At 42.4% G+C, this 23,914-nt stretch overlaps 1 protein-coding gene across 1 annotated transcript in view; it reads left to right on the top strand.

Annotated features, from left to right (window-relative positions):
* LOC111971563 (catenin alpha-2) overlaps positions 1 to 23,914 on the top strand; it is a 121,609-nt gene that overhangs the window by 91,612 nt on the left and 6,083 nt on the right. The window contains exons 7-8 of the mRNA XM_023998397.2: positions 7,191 to 7,372; positions 13,153 to 13,258. Coding sequence (XP_023854165.2) covers positions 7,191 to 7,372; positions 13,153 to 13,258 — 288 coding nt within the window. The remainder of the gene's footprint in view (positions 1 to 7,190; positions 7,373 to 13,152; positions 13,259 to 23,914) is intronic.

The raw sequence follows: 23,914 nt of genomic DNA, 5'->3' as shown, positions 1-23,914 counted from the left end.
AGCTATAGATGTTTTATCACTCTAAAGTCAACCAAATCCCCAAACTCAATACACTAGGGTCTCTATTCAATCGGTATCACTGAAGCATGACAGATTGTGTATAGAAATGTAAAGGTAATTTCTGATTGAGCTGACATAGGCAGCGTTTACCGCGTACGCAGTGTCCGCTTACGCGGGAACATTGCCTTTCAATTTAAACCATGCTGTAACGCTGGATTTCCGCAAAACAGATTGAGTAGTCCTAGATGTTATGTAATTGCTACATACTGTAGCCACTAGCCACATATATCATGTAGATTCCATCTACAAGTAGAATAGCTGGATGTAGAACTAGATAGTGTAATGACCAGTATTGCCCGAAATGTTTGGATGTTCAATTGTAGAAGCAGAACATATAGATGTTGAACAATGTAAAAGCTGATGKAGGCTACTTGATTATGGATATTAGTGTGTGTGCGTACATTTTGAATGATCAGTAAAATTCAATCAATCAAATGTATTTATAAARCCCCTTTTGCATCAGCTGATGTCACAAAGTGCTATACAGAAACCCAGCCTAAAACCCCAAACAACAAGCAATGCAGATGTAGAAGTACAGTGGCTAGGAAAACTCCCTAGAAAGACAGGAACCTAGGAAGAAACCTAGAGAGGAACCAGGCTCTGAGGGGTGGCCAGTCCTCTTCTGGCTGTGCTGGGTGGAGATTATAACAGTACATGGCCTAGATGTTCAAACGTTCATAGATGACCAGCAGGGTCAAATAATAATAATCACTGTGGTTGTAGAGTGTGCAACAGGTCAGCACCTCAGGAGTAAATGTCAGTTGGCTTTTCATAGCCAATCATTCAGAGTTAGAGCCAGCAGCATGGTCCTAGGGCTCAGGTCCTCTGAGAGAAGATAGAAAGAATAAGAGAGAGAGAAAATTAGAGGGAGCATTCTTAAATTCACACAGGACACCGGATAAGACAGGAGAAATACTCCAGATATAACAGACTGACCCTAGCCCCCCGACACATAAACTATTGCAGCATAAATACTGGAGACTGAGACAGGAGGTGTCGTGAGACACTGTGGCACACTAGACACTGTGGCACACTAGTCCAACGATAACCCCGGACAGGGCCAACCAGGCAGGATATAACCCCACCCACTTTTCCAAAGCACAGCCCCCACACCACTAGAGGRATATCTTCAACCACCAACTTTCTACCCTGAGACAAGGCCGAGTATAGCCAACGAAGATCTCCCCCACAGAATGAAACCGAGGGGGGCGCCAACCCAGAAAGGAAGATCACGTCAGTGACTCAACCCATTCAAGTGACGCACCACTCTTAGGGACGGCACGGAAGAGCACCAGTAAGCCAGTGACTCAGCCCCCGTAATAGGGTTAGAGGCAGAGAATCCCAGTGGAGAGAGGGGAACCGGCCAGGCAGAGACAGCATGGGCGGTTCGTCGTTCCAGTGCCTTTCCGTTCACCTTCACACCCCTGGTCCAGACTACACTCAATCGTAGGGCCTACTGAAAACGACTGTACTACCATCAAGATTAATTGTCAGATCCAACAGAAGATGTATTTTTTCTTGGGATCTAGGACTAACATCTCTGTTTTGTCCGAGTTTAAAAGTTAAACATGTTCCGCCATCCACTTCCTTATGTCTGAAACACAGGCTTCCAAGGAGGGCAATTTTGGGGCTTCGCCATGTTTCATCGAAATGTACAGCTGTGTATCGTACGCATAGCAGTGAAAGTTAACATTATGTTTCTGAATGACATCACCAAGAGGTAAAATATATAGTGAATAAAATAGTGATCCTAAAATGGAACCTTGAGGAACACTGAAATGTACAGTTGATTTGTCAGAGGACAAACCATCCACAGAGGCAAGCTGATATCTTTCCAGACAGATAAGATCTAAACCAGGCCAGAACTTGTCCTTGTAGACCAATTTGGGTTTCCAATCTCTCCAAAAGAATGTGGTGATCGATGGTATCAAAAGCAGCACTAAGGTCTAGCAGCATGAGGACAGATGCAGAGCCTTGGTCTGACGCCATTGAAAGGTCATTTACCACCTTCATGAATGCAGTCTCAGTGCTATGATGGGGTCTAAAACCAGACTGAAGTGTTTCGTATACATTGTTTGTCTTCAGGAAGGCAGTGAGTTCGCTGCGCAACAGCTTTTTCTAAAATGTTTGAGAGGGATGGGAGATTCGATAGTTTAACGAGGGGCAATATTTTAGAGCTACAAGAAGATACATTGAAAGGTATGGTTATGTGGTAGTGAAAGTGGGAGAGTGATAGTGTTGAAATCTACCCAAACATGTATGTCAATGTAGTCCCAGCTCCAAAATGAAGATTACGTATTGCATTCAGATGTATAGAGGAGTGATGAGACAACTCAATGAATCTTTAACAGTTTATCCAGATACAATACCATTGTAATACACCTCGGTGTAAGGGTTTGTGCTTCAACAAACACCTTGAAAATACATGTCCAGATACACGTCTTAGAGGCTGCCAATTCACACACAATTGGTGGGCCCAAAATTGCCCAGACATGAGATTGATTGACATGGGAAGGTTTCTCGGTCGTCAATACAACCGATAATTATAGAGCTCACGGTTGAAAACTACTGATGTTTAACAGAGAGATAACCCAGTATTTTTTAAATACGTAGTTCGATCTGGTCAACAACTCAGGTTTCAGAATGTCTTGGTCAGCGACTTCACCGGTCCGGAATTAGCAGCAAAGAGGGATTTCTCTGTCAGCTTGTCCCCTGCCGTTTTCAGTGTGGTKTCTGATTTCTGAACAGGAGTGAGGATACCAACACAGTTCATACATTCTGCTGATTCACACAGTGCATGCATATACTGTAATATATCAAATATACTGGATAAATACACTACCGTTCAAAAGTTTGGGGTCACTTAAAAATGTCTTTGTTTTTGAAAGAAAAGCAATTTTTTTGTCAATTAAAATAGGATAAAATTGATCAGAAATACAGTGTAGACATTGTTAATGCTGTAAATGACTATTGTAGCTGGAAACGTCAGATTCTTTTATGGAATATCTACATATCTACACAGAGGCCCATTATCAGCAACCATCACTCCTGTGTTCCAATGGCACGTTGTGTTAGCTAATCCAAGTTTATCATTTTAAAAGGCTAATTGATCATTAGAAAACCCTTTTGCAATTATGTTAGCACAGCTGAAAACTGTTGTCCTGATAAAAGAAGGAATACTACAACTGGCCTTCTTTAGACTAGTTGAGTATCTGGAGCATCAGCATTTGTGGGTTCGATCACAGGCTCCAAATGGCTAGAAACAAAGTCCTTTCTTCTGAAACTCGTCAATCTATTCTTGTTCTGAGAAATGAAGGCTATTCCATGCGAGAAATTGCCAAGAACTGAAGATCTCTTACAGCTCTGTGTACTTCTCCCTTCACAGAACAGCGCAAACTGGCTCAAACCAGAATAGAAAGAGAAGTGGGAGGCCCTGGTGCACAACTGAGSAAGAGGACAAGTACATTAGTGTCTAGTTTGAGAAAAAGACGCCTCACAAGTCCTCAGCTGGCAGCTTCATTAAATAGTACCCGCAAAACAACAGTCTCAACGTCAACAGTGAAGAGGTGACTCCGGGATGCTGACCTTCTCGGCAGAGTTCCTCTGTCCAATGTCTATGTTCTTTTGCCCRTCTTAATATTTTCTTCTTATTGGCCAGTCTGAGATGGCTTTTTCTTTGCCTAGAAGGCCAGCATCCCGGAGTCGCCTCTTCACTGTTGACGTTGAGCCTGGTGTATGGTTAAGAAACGTTTGTTTTTGTTTTCTGTTACAAAACATTTTGCTACGGTGTGCATTCATGAATAGACCCCATGCTCACTATCCACCTGCCTCAGCGCTGCTGGCACCCCGTATAATTAGTGTTCAGTGAATAAAAGATGTGGCGGGAAGGGAATTCTAATGTCTGACCCCTGACTGTGGGGGTCCGTGGTACTGAGCCAAGCCCCCATTGCCCGTCGCAACTGTCTGGGGGGAGGGTGGGTGCAATTACCCAGTTGATGGCCATGGTGTCGCTCACGGTCGGGATGGGGTCGTCTCTCTCTCGGGTGTATGCACTAACCTGTCGCGATTGATTCCACTTGGAGTTTAATACAGGAATTCCTCCCACCTGCCCTCTGTTTGGCTGCTCAGTCTCACGTTAAATGCGATATTTAACAGAGCGTGTCTGTATTCAGTGTCTATGAACAGTGCTACAGGATAAAGCTTCCCTTGAGGATTTTCCCTCTTCACTTGTAATTTTGGTTCCTGTTGGGTTTAATTACAGACTAACACTGCCGTGTGTTTAAGTTTTACCTACCGCCGTTCTCACCCATCCATGTTGTTGTTTATGAATAGCATAGGCGGCACGCTGTATGGTGTGTGTTTTGGCACAGAGCAGCTGAAGGAAATCTAGCTACACTCAACACTATAGGGGTTAGGTTTGTTTATGTGTTTACATTGCTTTAAACAGAGAGGAAGAGGCAAAGCGAGAGGGATAACCCGGGCCGAAATCTGTCTAGTCCAGCAGGTTGCGTTWGTATGGAGGCAAATGAGTGTAAAATGTGGTCAACAAAAATGTAATGGCTTATTTGCTACATGAGTTTATTTGATCGAATATACGTTTTGGAATGCTTAGGTTGTTACGAGTGTACTGATATAAGTAGGACATGTGACATCCCGGCAACTTTGAGAAAAAACACTTTATATCGAAGTTGTGCTGTTAGTGCTATCTGGGATCCTTGGGACGTTCATACCCCTAACCCCAACCCTAAGCCTTACCTTAACCATAACCGGTTACTTTAACCATTTTAAATATCAACTTCAATTGGGTAGGGACGTCCCAAGGATACTGGTTAGCAAGGACCGTTGTGGTTGTTCACACGGGTATCTGCCCTCTCATTGGCTAGAATGGTCCCACCTCATCTTGCCTCCTCCCGACTGCCTTCCGTTTTTAAAGACATTTATTGTAATTGTTAGAGTGGCCAATGGAGTATCTGGTCAATATAATGGAACATCTGTGCTTTACACCAGTGGTTCTCAAACCTCTCCTTGGGGAGCCCAGCCGTTTCACAATTTTGTTTTAGCCCTGAACAAGCTCAACTAATTAATCTAATTAGTTGACAAGTTGAATCAGGTGTGCTATCTCTGGAATAGATCTAATACATGGAATGGCCGGGGGTCCCTGAGGAGAGGTTTGAGAACCACTGCTTTAAACTACTACTCAAACCCCAGCCTGAGGCATGTAAACATGGGCACTTGCCCAATTCCTTTCTCCTTGACTCCTTGCCTCGCGTCCTCTCTCCTTGCCTCCTTTTCAAATCCCATTGGAGGAGAGGGTCCGAGGGGAAGGTCCTTGGATCTTCTCCGCCAATGCGTTTTAAGAACCTTGTGAGGAGAGAGAGGACGCAAGTTCCACTTGGGCAGCAATACCAAACATTTAATATCTGGCTCTGAGACTGTAGAGAGGGAGTGATCAGTAGGGTGACATCTGGTGCTGTGTGATGAGATAGCAGTGTCTGATGACACCTAAAACAGCTTTGTGCCTCTCTCTGCATCTCTCTCACGCTTTTCTCTCCTTCCGTTCTGAGCTACTTTACGAGAGGAAGACGAGTCATTTTGTGGTTGTTATTCTCTTCCTCACACCTCCATGGAGGGAGGGGTGAAAGGTGATACACGTTCACACTGAGCTCATCCTGCCGGTCACCCCCACACACCAGCTTTGCTGTGAAAGAAATGTGGGAGGGACGTAGACAGACAGACGGACAGGAGGAGAGAGAGAGGAGAGGAGAGAAAAAGAGGCAGAGTGGGGAAGTTATTTCTTAATGAGACCAGTCATGCTTATAAAGACATTCTATGTGGTCTAGGAAGAGTTTGAAGGCTGTGCCTGGAAACGAGTCATCAAAACCTTGCTTTCAAGGTTCCTACCTCACATCTCCTCCATTAAGCTTGAAGAGGGAGGCGAGGAATCGAGGAAACAAGGACAGAGTAGGAAATCATTAAGCATAGAGTTTACACTGTTAAAAGTGAAGTCTAAGCAAACCTAAATATCTTATGAGTGATAATTCACTTTAATTTTGTAATTTTTTCTTACCATGCTAAATTATCTAACGTCATTGGCAGATAGTTTTGCTTATTTTAACCTAAAAAATGCTTAATACAAGTAATTGATCTTATTTCAAGATTTTTTCAAGATATTTTACCTTAATAAGACAATTAAGCTAAAATATCAAAATATCTTGAAATAAGATACATTGCTTGTATTAAGCCTTTTTTTTGGGTTAAAATAAGCAAACAAATCTGCCAATGATGTTAGGTAATTTAGTTTGGTAAGAACAAATACACATTTTAAGTGAATTATCACTCAATATGTACATATTTAGGCTTGCTTTGATTTCACTTTTTTTGCAGTGTTTGGAGGGTGAGGTTAAAAACAATATCATCCATGCAATGGATACTTCATCTTTCCCTCTCAATCAATAGTACAAAACTAATAGTGCCCGACTTACTTTTCTCCCCTGCACTTACCTCAGAACGTTGAACAAATACATTATTCATTGACTGGTATGAGAAGTAAAGTAATTAGACATTTATCTCCCAAATAATATCGGAGCCTCTACTGCACTGGTGACCTTGCCTGGAGATTTATGCCATCTCAGACCTGCCTCGAATGGCTATGGCAAGAGAGCACAATGTATTCTCACGGCAAAACGAGCCGAGGAATGGATTTTTCTCTTCACGAGTATAAGATGTCAAGGGGTTTTAGGAGCGCTGGTTGATTAATCGTCAAGTTTATAACTTTGTTCGGAAACCTTTCGGAAGGGCAAAGACAAACTCTTAACGCAATATCTATTCTCGTTGAGTATACTAAGGAATAAAGGCTCCTCAAAGTGGCAGCCAGCTAAATATTTGAAGAGCAATTGATGCTTAATCTTTGGTATTTGTTGTATCATAGTAAGCCTTTTCACTGCCAGTGTTTAATTGTTTGATTATTCCTTCTCTCTCTCCACTCCTTCTTTTCCTCCTCAATCTATTCTTCCCCCTTTCTCCCACTTCCTCTTCTCCCTATGTCTTTCACTACTCATCCTCTCTTTTTGACTCCCCTACTCATCTTCTTCTAATTCCTCCTACATCTTCCTCCTCCTGCCCCTTCTCAGGCCATCATGGCCCAGCTGCCTCAGGAGGAGAAGGCGAAGATCGCCGAGCAGGTGGAGAGCTTCCGGCAGGAGAAGTGCAAGCTGGACGCCGAAGTGGCCAAGTGGGACGACAATGGCAACGACATCATCGTCCTTGCCAAGCAGATGTGCATGATCATGATGGAGATGACAGACTTCACCAGGTACAGTTACAATGTGGCTAAAGAGAATCTAGTTGAAGTGACTGGTAGTCCTTATGAATGCCAATGTAATAATTACAATATTACAATGTGGCTAAAGAGAATCTAGTTGAAGTGACTGGTAGTCCTTATGAATGCCAATGTAATAATTACAATGATATAGATTTACTAGAACGGGTGTCACCATTCAAGTCAACAGGTTTGTTATGTTGTAGACCGGTGGCCATTTGGAGATTATACATAACAATACCATGTCAGATATATTTGAGTATACCCATTAGTTTACCAGAAACATTGCCAGAGGCTCTGTATACCCATTCTAGTAATTATATTTCTATGGTAGATCAATTCCCTAAAACCCATAGCACACTTCAGCAGGGCACATCTTTGTGGAATATTTAGACATTAGAAATGTAGTGAAAGAGACATGTAACAAACAACTGAAGTTTAGCGGGAACTGGAATACGCTGTCGATCCAGAGCATCCCAAACATGTTCATTTGGTGAAATGTCTGGTAAGTATGCAGGCCATGGAAGAACTGGGATTTTCAGCTTTCAGGAATTGTGTACAGATCCTTGCGAAATGGGGCCATACATGATCRTGCTGAAACATRATGTGATGGTGGCGGATGAATGGCACGACAATTGGCCTCAGGATCTCGTCATGGTATCTCTGTGCATTCAAATTGCCATTGATAAAATGCAATTTTGTTTGTTGTGCGTAGCTTATACCTGCCCATACTATAAACCCACCACCACCATGGGGCACTCTGTTCACAACGTTGACATCAGCAAACTGCTCGCCCACACGACGCCATACATGTGGTCTGCAATTGGGAGGCCGGTTGGATGTACTGCCAAATTCTCTAAAACGACATTTCTCTAAAACGACATTGGAGTCAGCTTATGGTAGAGAAATTAACATTAAATTCTCTGGCAACAGCTCTGGTGGACATTCTTGCAGTCAGCATGCCAATTGCTTGCTCTCTCAAAACTTGAGACGTCTGTGGCATTGTGGTGTGTGTCAAAACTGAACATTTTAGTGTGGCCTTTTATTATCCCCAAAAACAAGATGCACCTGTGTAAAGATCATGCTGTTTAATCAGATTCTTGATATGCCACACCTGTCAGGTGGATGGATTACCTTGGCAAATGAGAAATGCTCACTAACAGGGATGTAAAACAAATGTTTGCACAACATTTTAGAGAAATACGCTTTTTGTGCGTACAAAACATTTGATTTCAGCTCAAGGAACATGGGACCAACACTTTTCATGTTGCATAATTTTTTGTTGTTGATCTGAGTAGTATTTTATATGCTCCTTACCTTGGAAAAGCTGTTGTTTATCCCTATCCCTGGATACATCAATGGCTTGTTCAATTTCCCCCTCTTTGAATGGAACAATCTCCTTTGTTGTGCTAATGGCTTGCCATGTTCTGTTGTTCCCAGTTCCTAGCCATGCCAATGCTTCCTTTGTGCATTCATTTGAATTGAAGTATTACTAGTTATGGGTGTGACTAGTATCGGTATGGGTAGGATCAGCAACCACACGCAGGCAATTCACTTCGCTACACTAGGCTGTCCGGGCTTTTCGTCACAGCCCAACACTAAAGCGAATCAAATCAAACCCACCTGATTCAACAAATCAGCAAATATCCTTTGATTGCATGAATCAGGTGCTTCAGTGGCTAGGCTTTAATAAATCGAAATCCGGGTCCTGCTATTGGTCAGGATAACGGGAGTGGGCTGGGATTAGGCTGTGTTGACCAGCAGCAGCTATCTACCTTTACACATTGTTATTTAGTAGACTAACAGAGATCCAGCAGTCTTGTATTCCCATTGAGTCAGATGGAATAGCATGTAGCCAAACCAGGATGAGTGTGATCCTGTGTGGTGTTTACAGTGTGGATGTTGGTGTTCTCTGGAAGGCAACATCTTTTCTCCGAGCCCCCCACCATCTGTATATCATGTCACAGCTAGCCCTGTGCTGAACCCAATGTTCCTATTCCAAGGCATGGCACTATGATTCAGCGGGCAGAATATGCGCGCTGTACAGAGCTCAACAAGGGGAAGATGTTATGTGTTCTTCCCAAATGGCACTCTATTCCCCATCTAGTGCACTACGTTTGACCAAACCACAATGGGGAAGAGGGTGCCATTTGGGATGCGCACATGCAGTTTCATAATGACGAACGATCATGGATGTGGTGTGTTGGCGATGATTACACTGATTTAGTCAAGTGACCCTTGTGGTGACATTTGTGGAATTGGCAAATATATTGTCGCCGTGCAAATCTGATAACCAAATGGCAACCTATGCCCTATATAGTGGACTACTTTTGACCAGATCTCCATGGGACCTTCTCAAACGTAGTGCACTGTGTAAGGAATCGGGTGCCATTTGAGACGCAGCCCAATGACACATCATGCATGGATTCACAAATGCCCAATTACCGTGATGTCAGCCAATATAAGTGACTACTGCTGTAAAATTCGTTTTCTTTCAGTCAGTGGGGGTGCCTGGCATTCGACAACTAGCAAACTACATGAGCCAGACTACACCAGTAGAGAAGTGATGCCATACTTTGGTTAAACCGTAGGCTAAAGGCTCTATTCAGTCAGATCCGCTTTAGCCGACACCCGAATAGCGGTTGTGTTGACGTGTCGGAGGTGGAACCGCGTTAGAGCTGTCCAATCCACAAGTTGCTCCCGTCAAATCCACAGGTGACATTGCCGTTGGCTGCACAAAGTCGCAATAACAGAAATCCCATCCAGTCTTGTGTAAGTTTGAACGCTGGAATGTGAGATGTAATCTACACCTCCATTAGGATGATAGAAGTCATTATTTTCCTTGAATGATTTTTCAATTTGAGCGTAATTATTTCTATATACAGTAGCCTGCACTTTCGCGTTCTGAACTTCTAACGTGAGTGGGGCGGTTGTGGCTTCTTGACAATGATCGCAAGAGCAGCTGCTCACCAATTTGACAGCCCCAACGCAGTTCCACCTCAGACACCGCCAAAACATGAGCTATGTGGGTGTCTGCTATCACAGGTTAACGCTCGATCTGATAGAAGTTAGGCCTAGATCCAATCTAACCTGTTACCAGATCTATTGTAGCCCTGCCAACTCCATTGCCGTTATTGTCTAACCTGTTACCAGATCTAGTGTAGCCTTGCCAACTCCATTGCTGTTATTGTCAAGACAATTCCATAAGGAGTTGGCAAGAGAGCAGAAACAGACTGGCACCAATACTGATGAGCTTTGAGAAAGACCTATGTTGACAGCTTTCAGCTACTAATGAAAGAGCACCATGATTTGAGAATACATTTCTAGTTGCGGCCCACGTTTTGGCTGTTTTTGGGGCATTGTGATCTTTTTTTCAGTTTTAGGAAGATTACTACTGGAGTTTGTATCTTATGCATTATTTATTAGTGGCAAAGTGTCGAGCGAATATAAAATTGAGCTTTTTGGAGTCTTTTAATCTGTTAAAAACCTCTACTGCCTCAGAAACCCGGATCCGGGAGCACCCCCCACCCCCCACACACTGATTAGCATAGCTAGCATAGCTTCACAAGTAGATAGTAGCATCTAAATATCATTAAATCACAAGTCCAAGACACCAGATGAAAGATACAGATCTTGTGAATAAAGCCACCATTTCAGATTTTTAAAATGTTTTACAGGGAAGACAAAATATGTAAATCTATTAGCCTAACACGTTAGCAAAATACACCACTTTCTAAACTCCATCAGTTTCTTACTCCTATCAGCGTGCTATCAACCAAATTCGGCGCTCAACTCTAAGATATGATATTCCACTAACCAAGGAAAAACCTCTTCAGATGACAGTCTGATAACATATTCATGGTATAGGATAGTTTTTGGTAGAAAAAAAGTGCATATTCAGGTTAGAAATCACACGTTTACAATTGCACCGACCATCGCAAATCGACTAGAAATTACTAGATAGAGCAACGTGTTGACCAATTTACTCATCATAAAACATTCATAAAAATAGACAAAGCATAGCAATGGAAAGACCCATTCTTTGATTTCAGACCATATTTCAGATTACTAAGCGTTTTTTCAGCGAAAACACAATAAATCGATAAGTAGCATACCACATGTGCAAACAGTACCAGAGCATCGATTCCACAGCCAAGAGCGCGTATAACTATCACGCGCAAAATATATAATTTTTCACAAACTTCTTTCAGAATTCTTCATGTACACTGCCTGAAACACATTTTACAGTATACATATACAGTTATTGTGTTGAAAAGGTGCATATTATAGCCATACAAAACCGTGGTTACCACAATAAAAATAATAGTAAATCAAGCCTCAAATGTCTGACGTCATCTATCAGAGTGATCTAGTTTAATTGAAAGGCTAATCATATACTTTGATCTAAAAATACAGGGTTGACAGCAATCGAAAGACAAATATAGTCTCTTATGCAACTCTGATTACATTTTTAAAATATATCCTATCCTTACTTTTCAATACAGGGATTGGACCAAGTGAAGCTATACCAAACAAAATGGCGAAATATGCGTTTAAAATATTTCGACGAGAAACACGATTTAATCATATTAAATATTGCTTACTTGAGCTGTTCTTCCATCAGATTCTTGGGCAACTGTATCCTTTCTATGTTTAAACGTCTTTTGGTCGATAGATGTCCTACTGTCTCTAAATGTCCACCACACAACGACCGACCACCCAAAACGTGTCCAAACTTTCAGAGTGCACAACAAATAAATTCCTCACAATCGCACATAACGGATATAAATTGCTATTAAAACGTGCAAATTAACTACATTATGATGTGTTTTACAACATATACGACTGAAAACATGACCGGAGAAATATTGCTGGTAAGCAACGATTTGGAACGAGGCAAGATCCGCATCGGCCTTTCACGCTTCAGGCGCACGACGAGACAGAAAGGACGGTCTCTATACTATTTTGGTTCTTTTAATGGCTGTGAAGTCCCATCGATTCCATTGAAAACGTGATGACGTACAGATCACCCAGAGTGAGACGTAGGCCTCCTTCTGATTTCCTGGCGGCTAAACCCGGGGCTGTCTGTACGCATCACGGTTCTTCAATGAATCATGGACATTCACAAGGCCATTATAAAAGACCAAAATGACTTAGAGGACCTCCGTTACTGTCCGTGCGCCTGAAGCGTGAAGGCCATCGGACTTGCTCCTTCCAAATCGTTGTTACCAGCAATATTTTCTAGTGCCCTCCGGTCAATGGGTTTTTCAGTCCTTCTTTAGTTTGTGTTAAAACCATCAGGTGGAGACCGGGTGTAGCGTACTTCGACGGTGTGTCGGCCTGGTAAACAGAACAGACTCCAGGGATCAACGGGCGGTAAAAATTTGCGTGGAAATCTGAAACGCCTGTCATAGAAAGAAGTCTGTAGAAATGTTCTGGTTCTGTACCAATCAAGAGACAAAATTCCAACTCACGGTATAGAAACCCTTGGGTGTAGAAGGGCTCGGTTTCTATCAATATAACAAATATGCATATGTTGCCTACGCATCAAGAATAGTAGCACGAGGGCAGATTAATTGGAGGGACACAATATCTAATGCCGGAAGCAGGCACCCCCATATAGTCACCTAAGAAGTTGTGTTAATATTCAAGGGTATTTGGCAGATAGTGGTGGGTGAGCCTTTGCAGTGTGGGTAGATTTTGTTTGGTTATTTATTTATAAACGTGGAACTGTGTAAACATAATAAGTCCTGTTTCCCTGTGTTCCACACCAGAGGCAAAGGGCCCCTGAAGAACTCCTCTGATGTCATCAACGCCGCCAAGAAGATTGCAGAGGCAGGCTCCAGGATGGACAAACTAGCCCGCGCTGTCGCCGACCAGGTAACATTTAACCCCAGTTGTGTATGTGTGTCTGTGTTCAGGATAGATCCACTTTTTGGCTCGAGGGCCACATCAGGATTTTTTAATTCAACGGAGTACAGCATTTTTGGGGGGGACCAATTGTTTGTTAAAATCCCGATTGTCGCAGCGGTCTAAGGCACTGCATCGCAGTGCTTGAGGTGTCACTACAGACCCGGGCTCAATCCCAGGCTGTGTCACAGCTGGCCGTGACTTGGAGACCCATGAGGCGGCGCACAATTGGCCCAGCGTCGTCCGTGTTAGGAGAGGGTTTGGCAGGCCGAGATTTCCTTGTCCCATCGCGCTCTAGCGACTCCTGTGGCGGGCCGGGCGCCTGCATGCAGATGTACGGTGTTTCCGCCGACACATTGGTGTGGCTGGCTTCCCGGGTCAAAAGTAGTGCACTATGTAGGGACTATGGTGCCATTTGGGACGCAGCCTTAGTGGGTTTGTTTGTGAGGCAGCAATGGATCTAGGCACAGTGGGCTGTCTTGGCGCGGTGCTGTTCGTCCCAGTGGGACTTCCTTGCACTGTGAGCGGAGCAGGGAGCTAGGGGCTTTGTCTGTGTCTTTAATATAATTAGCGGCGCAGAGGTGTTGCATCCATTCATTATCAGATGAGTACCCTCTCCAAAACGCGCTGACAGTCTATTTTCAATATCGAATCAATCAAAGCGGCTGCTCCTCCTGGCTGGGGAAGATAAAGGGAGAACGGGTTAGAGAGGTGTGTGTGTGTGTGTGTGTGTGTATCTGGGTTTGTTAGTACTTAATAGTAGCACTTCAGGTAATACATTATCTGCCTCTTCATTTTCGTCCGTCCTGAATAAGCTGTGAGAATTAGCCTCGTGTAGCCTCATGCACAAAGACGTGTTGATTCATTAGGACTCCGTGTTCTTCTTCCTGGTGTTGTTGTCATAACTACGGTGTGTTATACTCGGGGAGAGCTGCGCTATTACAATCAGCCTGATGACATTCAAATGATGAGGACGTTAGTGCGGCAGTGGTGGCTGGTGGCACTTTATACCAGAGGATGGCTCATAGTAATGGCTGCGATAGAATAAATGGAATAATATTAAACACATGGTTTCCTTGTGTTTGACACCATTTCGATCACTCCATGTTATTAGCCGTCCTCCCCTCACCAGTATCCTCTGTAGTGCAGACGGCAGAGCAGTGTGCTTGTGGGCCTCAGTGTGTGTGTGTGTATATATATGTGCGTGTGTGTGCCATGTTTGAAGAAACACACAGAGCTGCTGGCTAGTGTGTTGTTGAACCGTGGCCCCCGACCGTTCACTCTGCACGCAGGGCTGGGTTGGAGTCAGGCGGTGAATATCTGTCATATAGCAGATCACTGACAGCCTACCCTCGGACTGAATCAACAAACGCTGAAACTGAGCAGGTGGCTTGCCATTTTTAATTTCGCCTTTAAACGATTCTTTGACTGGTGTTTGCTGAATATTCACAGCCTTCTGYTGCCCTCCTCTCATGCTAGATGATGAGTGTGCGTGTGAAATGGCACCCTATTTCTTAYATGCAGTAGTGCACTACTTTGACCAGATCTTTATGGCAACCCATTAGGTTCTGGTCAAAAGTAGTGCACTATAAAAGGAATAGGGTGCCATTTTGGATGAACCCTCATTCTGCAATGTTACGCTGCTCAGCAAGAGGGGCCTGATTTTCTCCCAATTTAAACTGGGATTTGTTTTAAGAGTATTTCTGTGTGGAGAAATGTGAAACGCGTCGTTCAGGTACAACATACCGTAAATCTGTGTTAACATATTCAAACATTTAAGAGTTTTCTTTTATCGTCGAATAGAAGGATTATTATTATTATTATCTTGAGTTTCTCTGGCAAGACACTGTGTTTTTCAGATCTAGTCTAATTCCAAAGTGCCTTTCATAATATTACCCACGACAAATAACTGTCATACTTTTTTATGCCTTGTTTTTCAAGAGGACAAGTATTTTGCATTCACACATTGCTGTACCGTTAACCTGTGGTTGACGGACGCAGTCAGGTGTGTCAGGGAGATTGAAGCGCGTTCCTGTGTGTGTGTGTGTGCGTGCGTGCGTGCGTGCGTGCGTGCGTGCGTGCGTGCGTGCGTGCGTGCGTGCGTGCGTGCGTGCGTGTGTGTGATTGAAGCTTTGTGGTGCTACAGTAGGACAGGTCTCTCAAGTAGCAACCCTTATTGACGCGCTCCACGTCAAACCCTATTGAAGAGCATGGTAAGAGCAGTCAGTCAGTCTGACTGTTCTGCGAGATGGATGGGAGATTGAGGGGGAGGTGTGTGTGTGTGTGTGAGAGAGTGTGAGAGTTGGGGAGGTAAGAGTCTTGAAGGGAAATATCATTGTGGTTCTATTGCACCATGTATGTCCATTAATATGTTATTAACATCTCATATGTGTCATAGACGTGACTAGCTTGACTTGTAGTGGTATTGACAATGCTCTGATATTGGCCGAATCTATCACCAGATTGTACTGTACTGAACGACACGTGTAAAGCGAGACCTTATTATTGCTAGCTAGCTACCGGCAGCAAAACAACTTACTCGTTTGTCATCTACCCTCCTGAGTCCCGGTCCAGCTGGTCTAAGCTACAGCCGCTGCTTGCTGGTCTCGCAAATTATTTTTCTCACTGTCTCAATGTGTATTCCGGCTCAAATAAATAGGACTGTATGGTCGTCATCTCTTTGTCTCTAATCTTCATCTGCTTATTTCTCTCTCTCTGTCACGTCCTGACCATAGAGAGTCCTTATTTTCTATGGTAGAGTAAATCAGGGCGTGACTGGGGGGGTTAGTTTATTATTTCTATGTGAGGTTCTAGGTTTGTTTTTCTATGTTGGTGATTGTGTATGATTCCCAATTAGAGGCAGCTGGTAATCGTTGTCTCTAATTGGGGATCATATTTAAGTAGCCTTTTTACCACGCCTTAAATGGCCATTGTCAGGAGACCATGGAATCATAGAGAGAGTGCACTATGTAGAGAATAGGGAAGCATTAGGGGGTGCAGATTAGGAGCATACTGACATTGATTATAATATGTATGTATGTATGTAAACGTCATTATTCATATTTGCATTGCCGCTCTATCCATGTACAGTTGAAGTCAGAAGTTTACATACACCTTAGCCAAAGACATCTAAACTCAGTTTTTCACAATTCCTGACATTTAATCCTAGTTAAAATTCCCTGTTTTATGTCAGTTAGGATCACCACTTTATTTTAAGAATGTGAAATGTCAGAATAATAGTAGAGATAATGATTTATTTCACCTTTAATTTCTTTCTTCACATTCCCAGTGGGTCAGAAGTTAACATGCACTCAATTAGTATTTGGTAGAATTGCCTTTAAAATGTTTAACTTTGGTCAAACGTTTCGGGTAGCCTTCCACAAGCTTCCCACAATAAGTTGGGTGAATTTTGGCCCATTCCTCCTGACAGAGCTGGTGTAACTGAATCAGGTTTGTAGGCCTACTGGCTCGCACATGCTTTTTCAGTTCTGCCCACAAATTTTCTATGGGATTGAGGTCAGGGCTTTGTAATGGCCACTCCAATACCTTGACTTTGTTGTCCTTAAGCCATTTTGCCACAACTTTGGAAGTATGCTTGGGGTCATTGTCCATTTGGAAAACCCATTTGCGACCACGCTTTAACTTCCTGACTGATGTCTTGAGATGTTGCTTCAATATATCCACATAATTTTCTTTCATCATGATGCCATCTATTTTGTGAAGTGCACCAGTCACTCCTTCTGCAAAGCACCCCCACAACATGATGCTGCCACTCCCGTGCCTCACGTTTGGGATGGTGTTCTTCGGCTTGCAAGCCTGATTACATTTCTCCTAAAGTATGATCTTTGTCCCCATGTGCAGTTGCAAACCGTAGTCTGGCTTTTTTAATGGCGGTTTTGGAGCAGTGGCTTCTTCCTTGCTGGTTATGTCGATATAGGACTTGTTTTACTGTGGATATAGATCATTTTGTACCTGTTTCCTCCAGCATCTTCACACGGTCCTTTGTTGTTGTTCTGGGATTGATTTGCACTATTCGCACCAAAGTACGTTCATCTCTAGGAGACAGAACGCATCTCCTTCCTGAGTGGTATGACGGCTGCGTGGTCCCATGGTGTTGATACTTGCGTACTATTGTTTGTACAGATGAGCGTGGTACCTTCAGGCGTTTGGAAATGTATCCCAAGCATGAACCAGACTTGTGGAGGTCTACAATTTTTATTCTGAGGTCTTGGCTGATTTCTTTTGATTTTCCCATGATGTCAAGCAAAGAGGCACTGAGTTTGAAGGTAGGCCTTGAAATACATCCACAGGTACACCTCCAATTGACTCAAATGATGTCAATTAGCCTATCAGAAGCTTCTAAAGCCATGACATAATTTTCTGTCATTTTCCAAGCTGTTTAAAGGCACAGTCAACTTAGTGTATGTACACTTCTGACCCACTGGAATTGTGATACAGTGAATTAGAAGTGAAATAATCTGTCTGTAAACAATTGTTGGAAAAATAATTTGTGTCATGCACAAAGTAGATTTCCTAACCGACTTGTCAAAACTATAGTCTGTTAACAAGAAATTTGGGGAGTGATTGAAAAGCGAGTTTTAATGACTCCAACCTAAGTGTATGTAAATTTCCGACTTCAACTGTTTTTATTGTAGAACACTTAGATTGTGTCCTTATGGGCCCTGGTCAAAAGTAATGCACTATATAGGGAATAGGGTGCCATTTGTGAAGCGTACAGAGTCATGGGCAGAGCTCTGTTTTTTTCCCACATGCCTGATTAGAAATGCAACACAMCATCAATATAGAGGTGTGATTTAGTGATGCTTTTGTGTTTGTGTGTGGGTTCTGACAGAGCTTTGCCCCCTGGTTTAATAACAGAATACCTGCTTCTGAGTCACCCATTCAGAGAGGCTGATTTATTTCAGGTCTAATTATGCAAAAACAAAATGGAAGTAAAATAGAAGTTTCCACTAGCCTTGAATCCAAACTGGATAGAGTGCCATAGATCAGTTTTGTTTCCAAGCTGGAATTCCACTCTAACTAGAGAAGAAGAGAGGAGTTCTAGCCTGTAATCCAAACTGAATAGCAATATGGTGTCACTACATTCAGTTTGTATTTCAGGCTAGAATTCCACTTTGGAAGGAAGTTTTGGAAAGAGAGAAATCCCAGCCTGAAACCCTGACTAAATATTGTTCTGTTTCACAATATTCAGTTTGGATTCCAGGCTAGAATTTGTCCTCCCCAATCAGTGGCAGGAAAGAGAGGGAGAGAGTGAAGCTGCCTGCTTTCCTTGGCGGCCTTGGCAAGGTAATGGTCCGTGCTGTTTATTTACATCAGGAGGGAATCTGCTGAGGAGATGGCCGATTAGTCAGGCAACCATATTGTCATCTGCCTGCCTGAAACGCTGGCCAGGAGCAGGGAGAAACTAGTGGGTTTCTGGTGTGATGGAGAAAGAGGGTTGTGTGTGTGTTTCCAAGTGTTTGTATACAGCGTGTGTGTGTTTGGTTTGTGTGTGTTAGTGGAATTAGTGGTAATGCTAGCCGGGAGTGGCGGTGGGTGCAGTAATCATGTCCTAGGAGCTGCTTCCACTTTCTGCCTCACTGGCTGCAAGACCAGCATGCAGCACTGCATGAACACAGCGTTAAGGGGGCATTAGTGCGTGTGTTTTGTGACCCATTGTGTTTGCTGAATCTGACCCACCTGAGATCATTAACATAACTGAAAATCTCATTTTTTAAAAGCTCAGTCTGTTTGATCATACCCAAATAATGTTGTTGACTCATCCTACTTGTAGTTGTGGCCAAAGCATATTAGAGAAGAAAAAAAAACTGTAAATCCCCATCTCCAACACGTTTTTGCACAGTTTCAAAAAACGCTTGACATTTGCTTGGATAATGGCATCATCCTCTTTGGCTGAGACAGGCCCGTATGTAATTGATCCAGCAGCTTTCTCCCCCCTCTCTGGTGGGGAGACATGGCCGTGTCCGAATACCAATACTAGCGTACAACATACTTAAACTGCATCCTATGTACTCATCGTCGCATACTATTTAGCATATACTGTTTCAGTAAAAATTATGCAGTATGCCACGGCCGTATGCCACACAGTACCAGGTATGCAGGTGGGTTTTTCTAAATTCAACAAACATGCATTGAAGACAAAAACAGATCTTTTGGTTCCATTTGAACATAATTATTAGTAAAGTACTGCAACGTACTGTATATAAATTAAATCGACCTAGTACACACATTAAAACCTTTCACATGTTCAAATCAAAAGGCTATTGCGCCGAAACAGTTGAAAGTCGGGTGCATCGCCAATTCAGAACCGCTGGACGGCAGCATAATAAATGAAAGCACTGATCATTGGGAACGAGATCAGAATGACTGCTAAGGCTTGATCCATCAATTAAATAATTAAATAGGTAGCCTACAAAACTAAAACAATCCGTATGTTCAAATCAAAATACCTGATTAACATGACATCAAAAATGCAGCCACATCCTGAGTCCCCGGTGCCTACACATTCACAAGTCAAAAGATGGAAGTTTGAATGACACTGAGGGTCAACGTTGTTACATCAGAATTATTTGATTTGATTTGATTCAGATTATTTTGGGAGGGGGGGTCTCGGATGGTTGAGGGGCAGCTCTCGGGGACCTGTGGGGGGGGTTCTTGGAGGGCTGCTGGCATGGCATTTGGGAGCTTGGGCCGGTGGCTGATGGATCGCTGGTTTGGGTTCCCGTTTTTGACCTTGTGGGAGACCTGTCGACGTGCCCTTGGGCAAGGCGTTGACCCTGGTTGCGTCTGTGGGTCGCTCTGGATGGGAGTCTGTTAGATGATTGAATGTAATGTAAATGTTGAGCAGCTTCACTGCAAGTAGATTGTATGTTTTAATATTCAATAAAAAAAAATATATATAAAAAAAAGATGGTTTAGTGTTTAGTTTAAAAGGTCTGATGAAGGCCAAGAGAACAAGAAACCCTATTCAATGAGAAGTCATTTTTCAAAGATGTAGCCTACGATGCAATACTTGTGATCATTTTAAGGAGAACAAGAACTACTCAGCCTACATTTGAACACCACCTCAGAAGCTTCTCTATGTGGCAACTTCCCAATTAAGTAGCCGAGTTTTGTTGTTTGGCTACTTGAAGAGAACTAGGGACGATCACTCATAGTTCACCTCTTCCAATGCATTGTGGGAAAGTGTGCATCAAATTCCACTAGATGAGTATATGAGTATGAGTATATAACATCCTGGCATTTAAATCATACCCGAAAAACATTCTATTTCCGCATAGAGAATGTGTCGTGCACAATTGTGTTGTTTTGTGTTATTGGTTCATTTTGGTATCACAGACCCCATATCTGATTATCAGCTGTTGCCAAAGCCGAAATTAGTATGACATCCAGGCATTTTAAAGTATACTTGATTTTTTTTAAATGTCACATACTATAAAACTTAATTTCTTTCACACTCAAATGGCCTACTATTTAGGACACACGTATGGGTATTTGAACACAGGCTCAGGAATGCACACAAGCAAGCTAGCTAGCAAGCCAAGCAATCCTTAGCTGGTGTTAGCAAAAGGGACAAAGCATTTGCAACAACTAAAGTATCTCGCCAGTCACTTTTATTTCAAATTATGTGGTTTGTAGTTTCAAGTTTTATTAGTCGGAACCCCGTTCCGCTAGCGGAACCCCTCGCCAACAGCCAATAAAATTGCAGGCCGCCAAATACAAAACAACAGAAATCTCATAAATCAAATTTCTCAAACATACAAGTATTAGGCACCATTTTAAAGATACAATTCTCGTTAATCCAGCCACAGTGTCTGATTTCAAAAATGCTTTACAGCGAAAGCTCCACACACGATTATGTTAGGTCACCACCAAGTCACAGATAAACCCAGCCATTTTTCCAGCCAAAGAGAGGAGTCAGAAAAAGCACAAATAGAGATAAAATTAATCACTAACCTTTGATGATCTTCGTCAGATGACACTCATAGGACTTCATGTTACACAATACATGTATGTTTTGTTCGGTAAAAGTTCATATTTATATCCAAAAATCGTATTTTACATTGGTGTGTTAGATTCAGTAGTTCCAAAACATGCAGTGATATTGCAGAGAGCCACATGAATTCACAGAAATACTCATAATAAATGTTGATGAAAATACAGCTATTATACATTAAACTTTAGATACACTTCTCCTTAATGCAACCGCTGTGTCAGATTTCAAAAAAACTTTACGGAAAATCATAATCTGAGAACGGCGCTCAGAGCCCAAACCTGCCAGAGAAATATACGCCATGTTGGGTAGTCAACATTATTCATATTATTCATATATAATTATTCACTTACCTTTGATGATCTTTATCAGAATGCACTCCCAGGAATCGCAATTCCACAATAAATGCTTGTTTTGTTCGATAATGTCCATCATTTATGTCCATTTATGTCCAATAGCTTCTTTTGTTAGTGCGTTTGGTAAACAATCCAAAAGCGCGATCTGGTCGATTCGGACGAAACGTTCAAAAAGTTATATTACAGGTCGAAGAAACTTGTCAAACGAAGTATAGAATCAATCTTTAGGATGTTTTTATCATAAAAGTTCAATACTGTTCCAACCGGAGAATTCCATTGTCTGTAGAATTGCCCTGGAACGAGAGCAACCTCTCAAGTGAAAGCGCTTGACTGAGAACGAGGCTGTAGGCAGACCCCTTAGTAAAACATCTCCCATCCGGCCCCCTTCACATGAGCAGCCTGAAACAACATTCTAAAGACAGTTGACATCTAGTGGAAGCCTTAGAAAGTGAAAAATAACCCATATCCCTCTGTGAATTCGATAGGGGTGAGTTCAAAAACTACAAACCTCAGATGTCCCACTTCCTGTTTGGATTTTTTCTCAGGTTTTTGCCTTCCATATGAGTTCTGTTATACTCACAGACATCATTCAAATAGGTTTAGAAACTTCAGAGTGTTTYCTATCCAATGCTAATAATATGCATATATTAGCATCTGGGACTGAGTAGGAGGCAGTTCACTCTGGGCATGCTATTCATCCAAAAGTGAAAATGCTGCCCCCTATCCCAAACAAGATATACATGGTGTACACTGTCCAACGAAATGCTTACTCACGTATGTGGTTTGTAAGAGTTGTCCTGCTTGATGTTTGGAAGCCGTCAGCTAACGTTAGCCAACAAGAAAGCAAGTCAAAGCAGATCCTCCACACATCAACCATCTCGCCTTTCCTGTGGTTTGTAGCTAAAATTTTTATGTCAAGTGGAAACCTAATTAGCTGTTGTTGACTGTTATAGGTAGCAGCTGAGCTGCCAATAATTTGTTTTCTTTTTTAACCAATATACGCCGAAAACATTGTTGTTTCTAACAAGCCAAGCAGGGGCACTGAGAAAAGCAGATTTTTAACATCCTTAATCATTTTTTAAATATTTCATAATAAATCTGGAACACTGGAGAGATACTTTAAATGACTGCTGTGTCCATTTGTGTATTTATTCAACAGTTATAGCATTGATTATAATATCTCTGATCAATGTGATCTGCACATTGACTCGGCACCAGTACTCCTTTACAGTATATAGCCACAATATTGTTATTTTTTTGTTACTAATTACTTTTTTATTTTGCAAATTTTTCTATTGTTGGTTAAGGGCTTGTAAGTAAGCTTTTCACAGTAAAGTCTACACCTGTTGTATTTGGCGCACATGACAAATAAAATTGGATTTGATCTTTGAAAGATGCCAAGTCATTATTTACTGTACTTTGAAGTATACTGAACAAAAATGTAGTGGGTGCGTGTTGGTGGCAGGGAAGTCAGGCGCAGGAGAACAAACTTGGTATAAACGGAGTTCTTTAATAAGTGCTGACCAAATTCCAAAAACCAAAATATATAAAATAACAAAAGTGGGTACAAAACCCATCGCACACCCAACACATACTAGCACAATCACATACAATCAAACAATCTCCGACAAGGACATGAGGGGAAACAGAGGGTTAAATACACAACATGTAATTGATGGGATTGGAACCAGGTGTGAAGGAAGACAAGACAAAACCAATGGAAAATGAAAAATGGATCAGTGATGGCTAGAAGGTCGGTGACGTCGACCGCCAAAAAACGCCCGAACAAGGAGAGGGACCGACTTCGGCGGAAGTCGTGACAAAAAATATGAAACGCAACATGGAACAATTACAGTTCATATAAAGAAATCAGATAATTTAAATAAATCCATTAGGCCCTCATCTATGGATTTTACATGACTCGGAATAAAGATATGCATATTTTGGTTAGAGATACCTTTCAAAAATGTAGGGGGCATTGATCAGAAAACCAGTCAGTATCTGGTGTGACCACCATTTGCCTCATGCAGCGCGACACATCTCCTTTGCATTGATCAGGCTGTTGGTTGTGGCTTGTGGAATGTTGTCCCACTCTTCATTGGCTGTGCGAAGTTGCTGGATATTGGCAAGAACTGTAATAGCTATAGTACACGTCGATCCAGAGCATCCCAAACATGCTCAATAGGTGACATGTCTGGTGAGTATGCAGGCCATGGAAGAACTGGGACGTTTTCAGCTTCCAGGAATTGTGTACAG

The sequence above is a fragment of the Salvelinus sp. IW2-2015 genome, linkage group LG13, assembly GCF_002910315.2.
Source record: "Salvelinus sp. IW2-2015 linkage group LG13, ASM291031v2, whole genome shotgun sequence".
Lineage (NCBI taxonomy): Eukaryota > Metazoa > Chordata > Actinopteri > Salmoniformes > Salmonidae > Salvelinus > Salvelinus sp. IW2-2015.
Note: the sequence above shows the minus strand (reverse complement) of the source record. Positions and strands in the feature narration are given on the sequence as shown.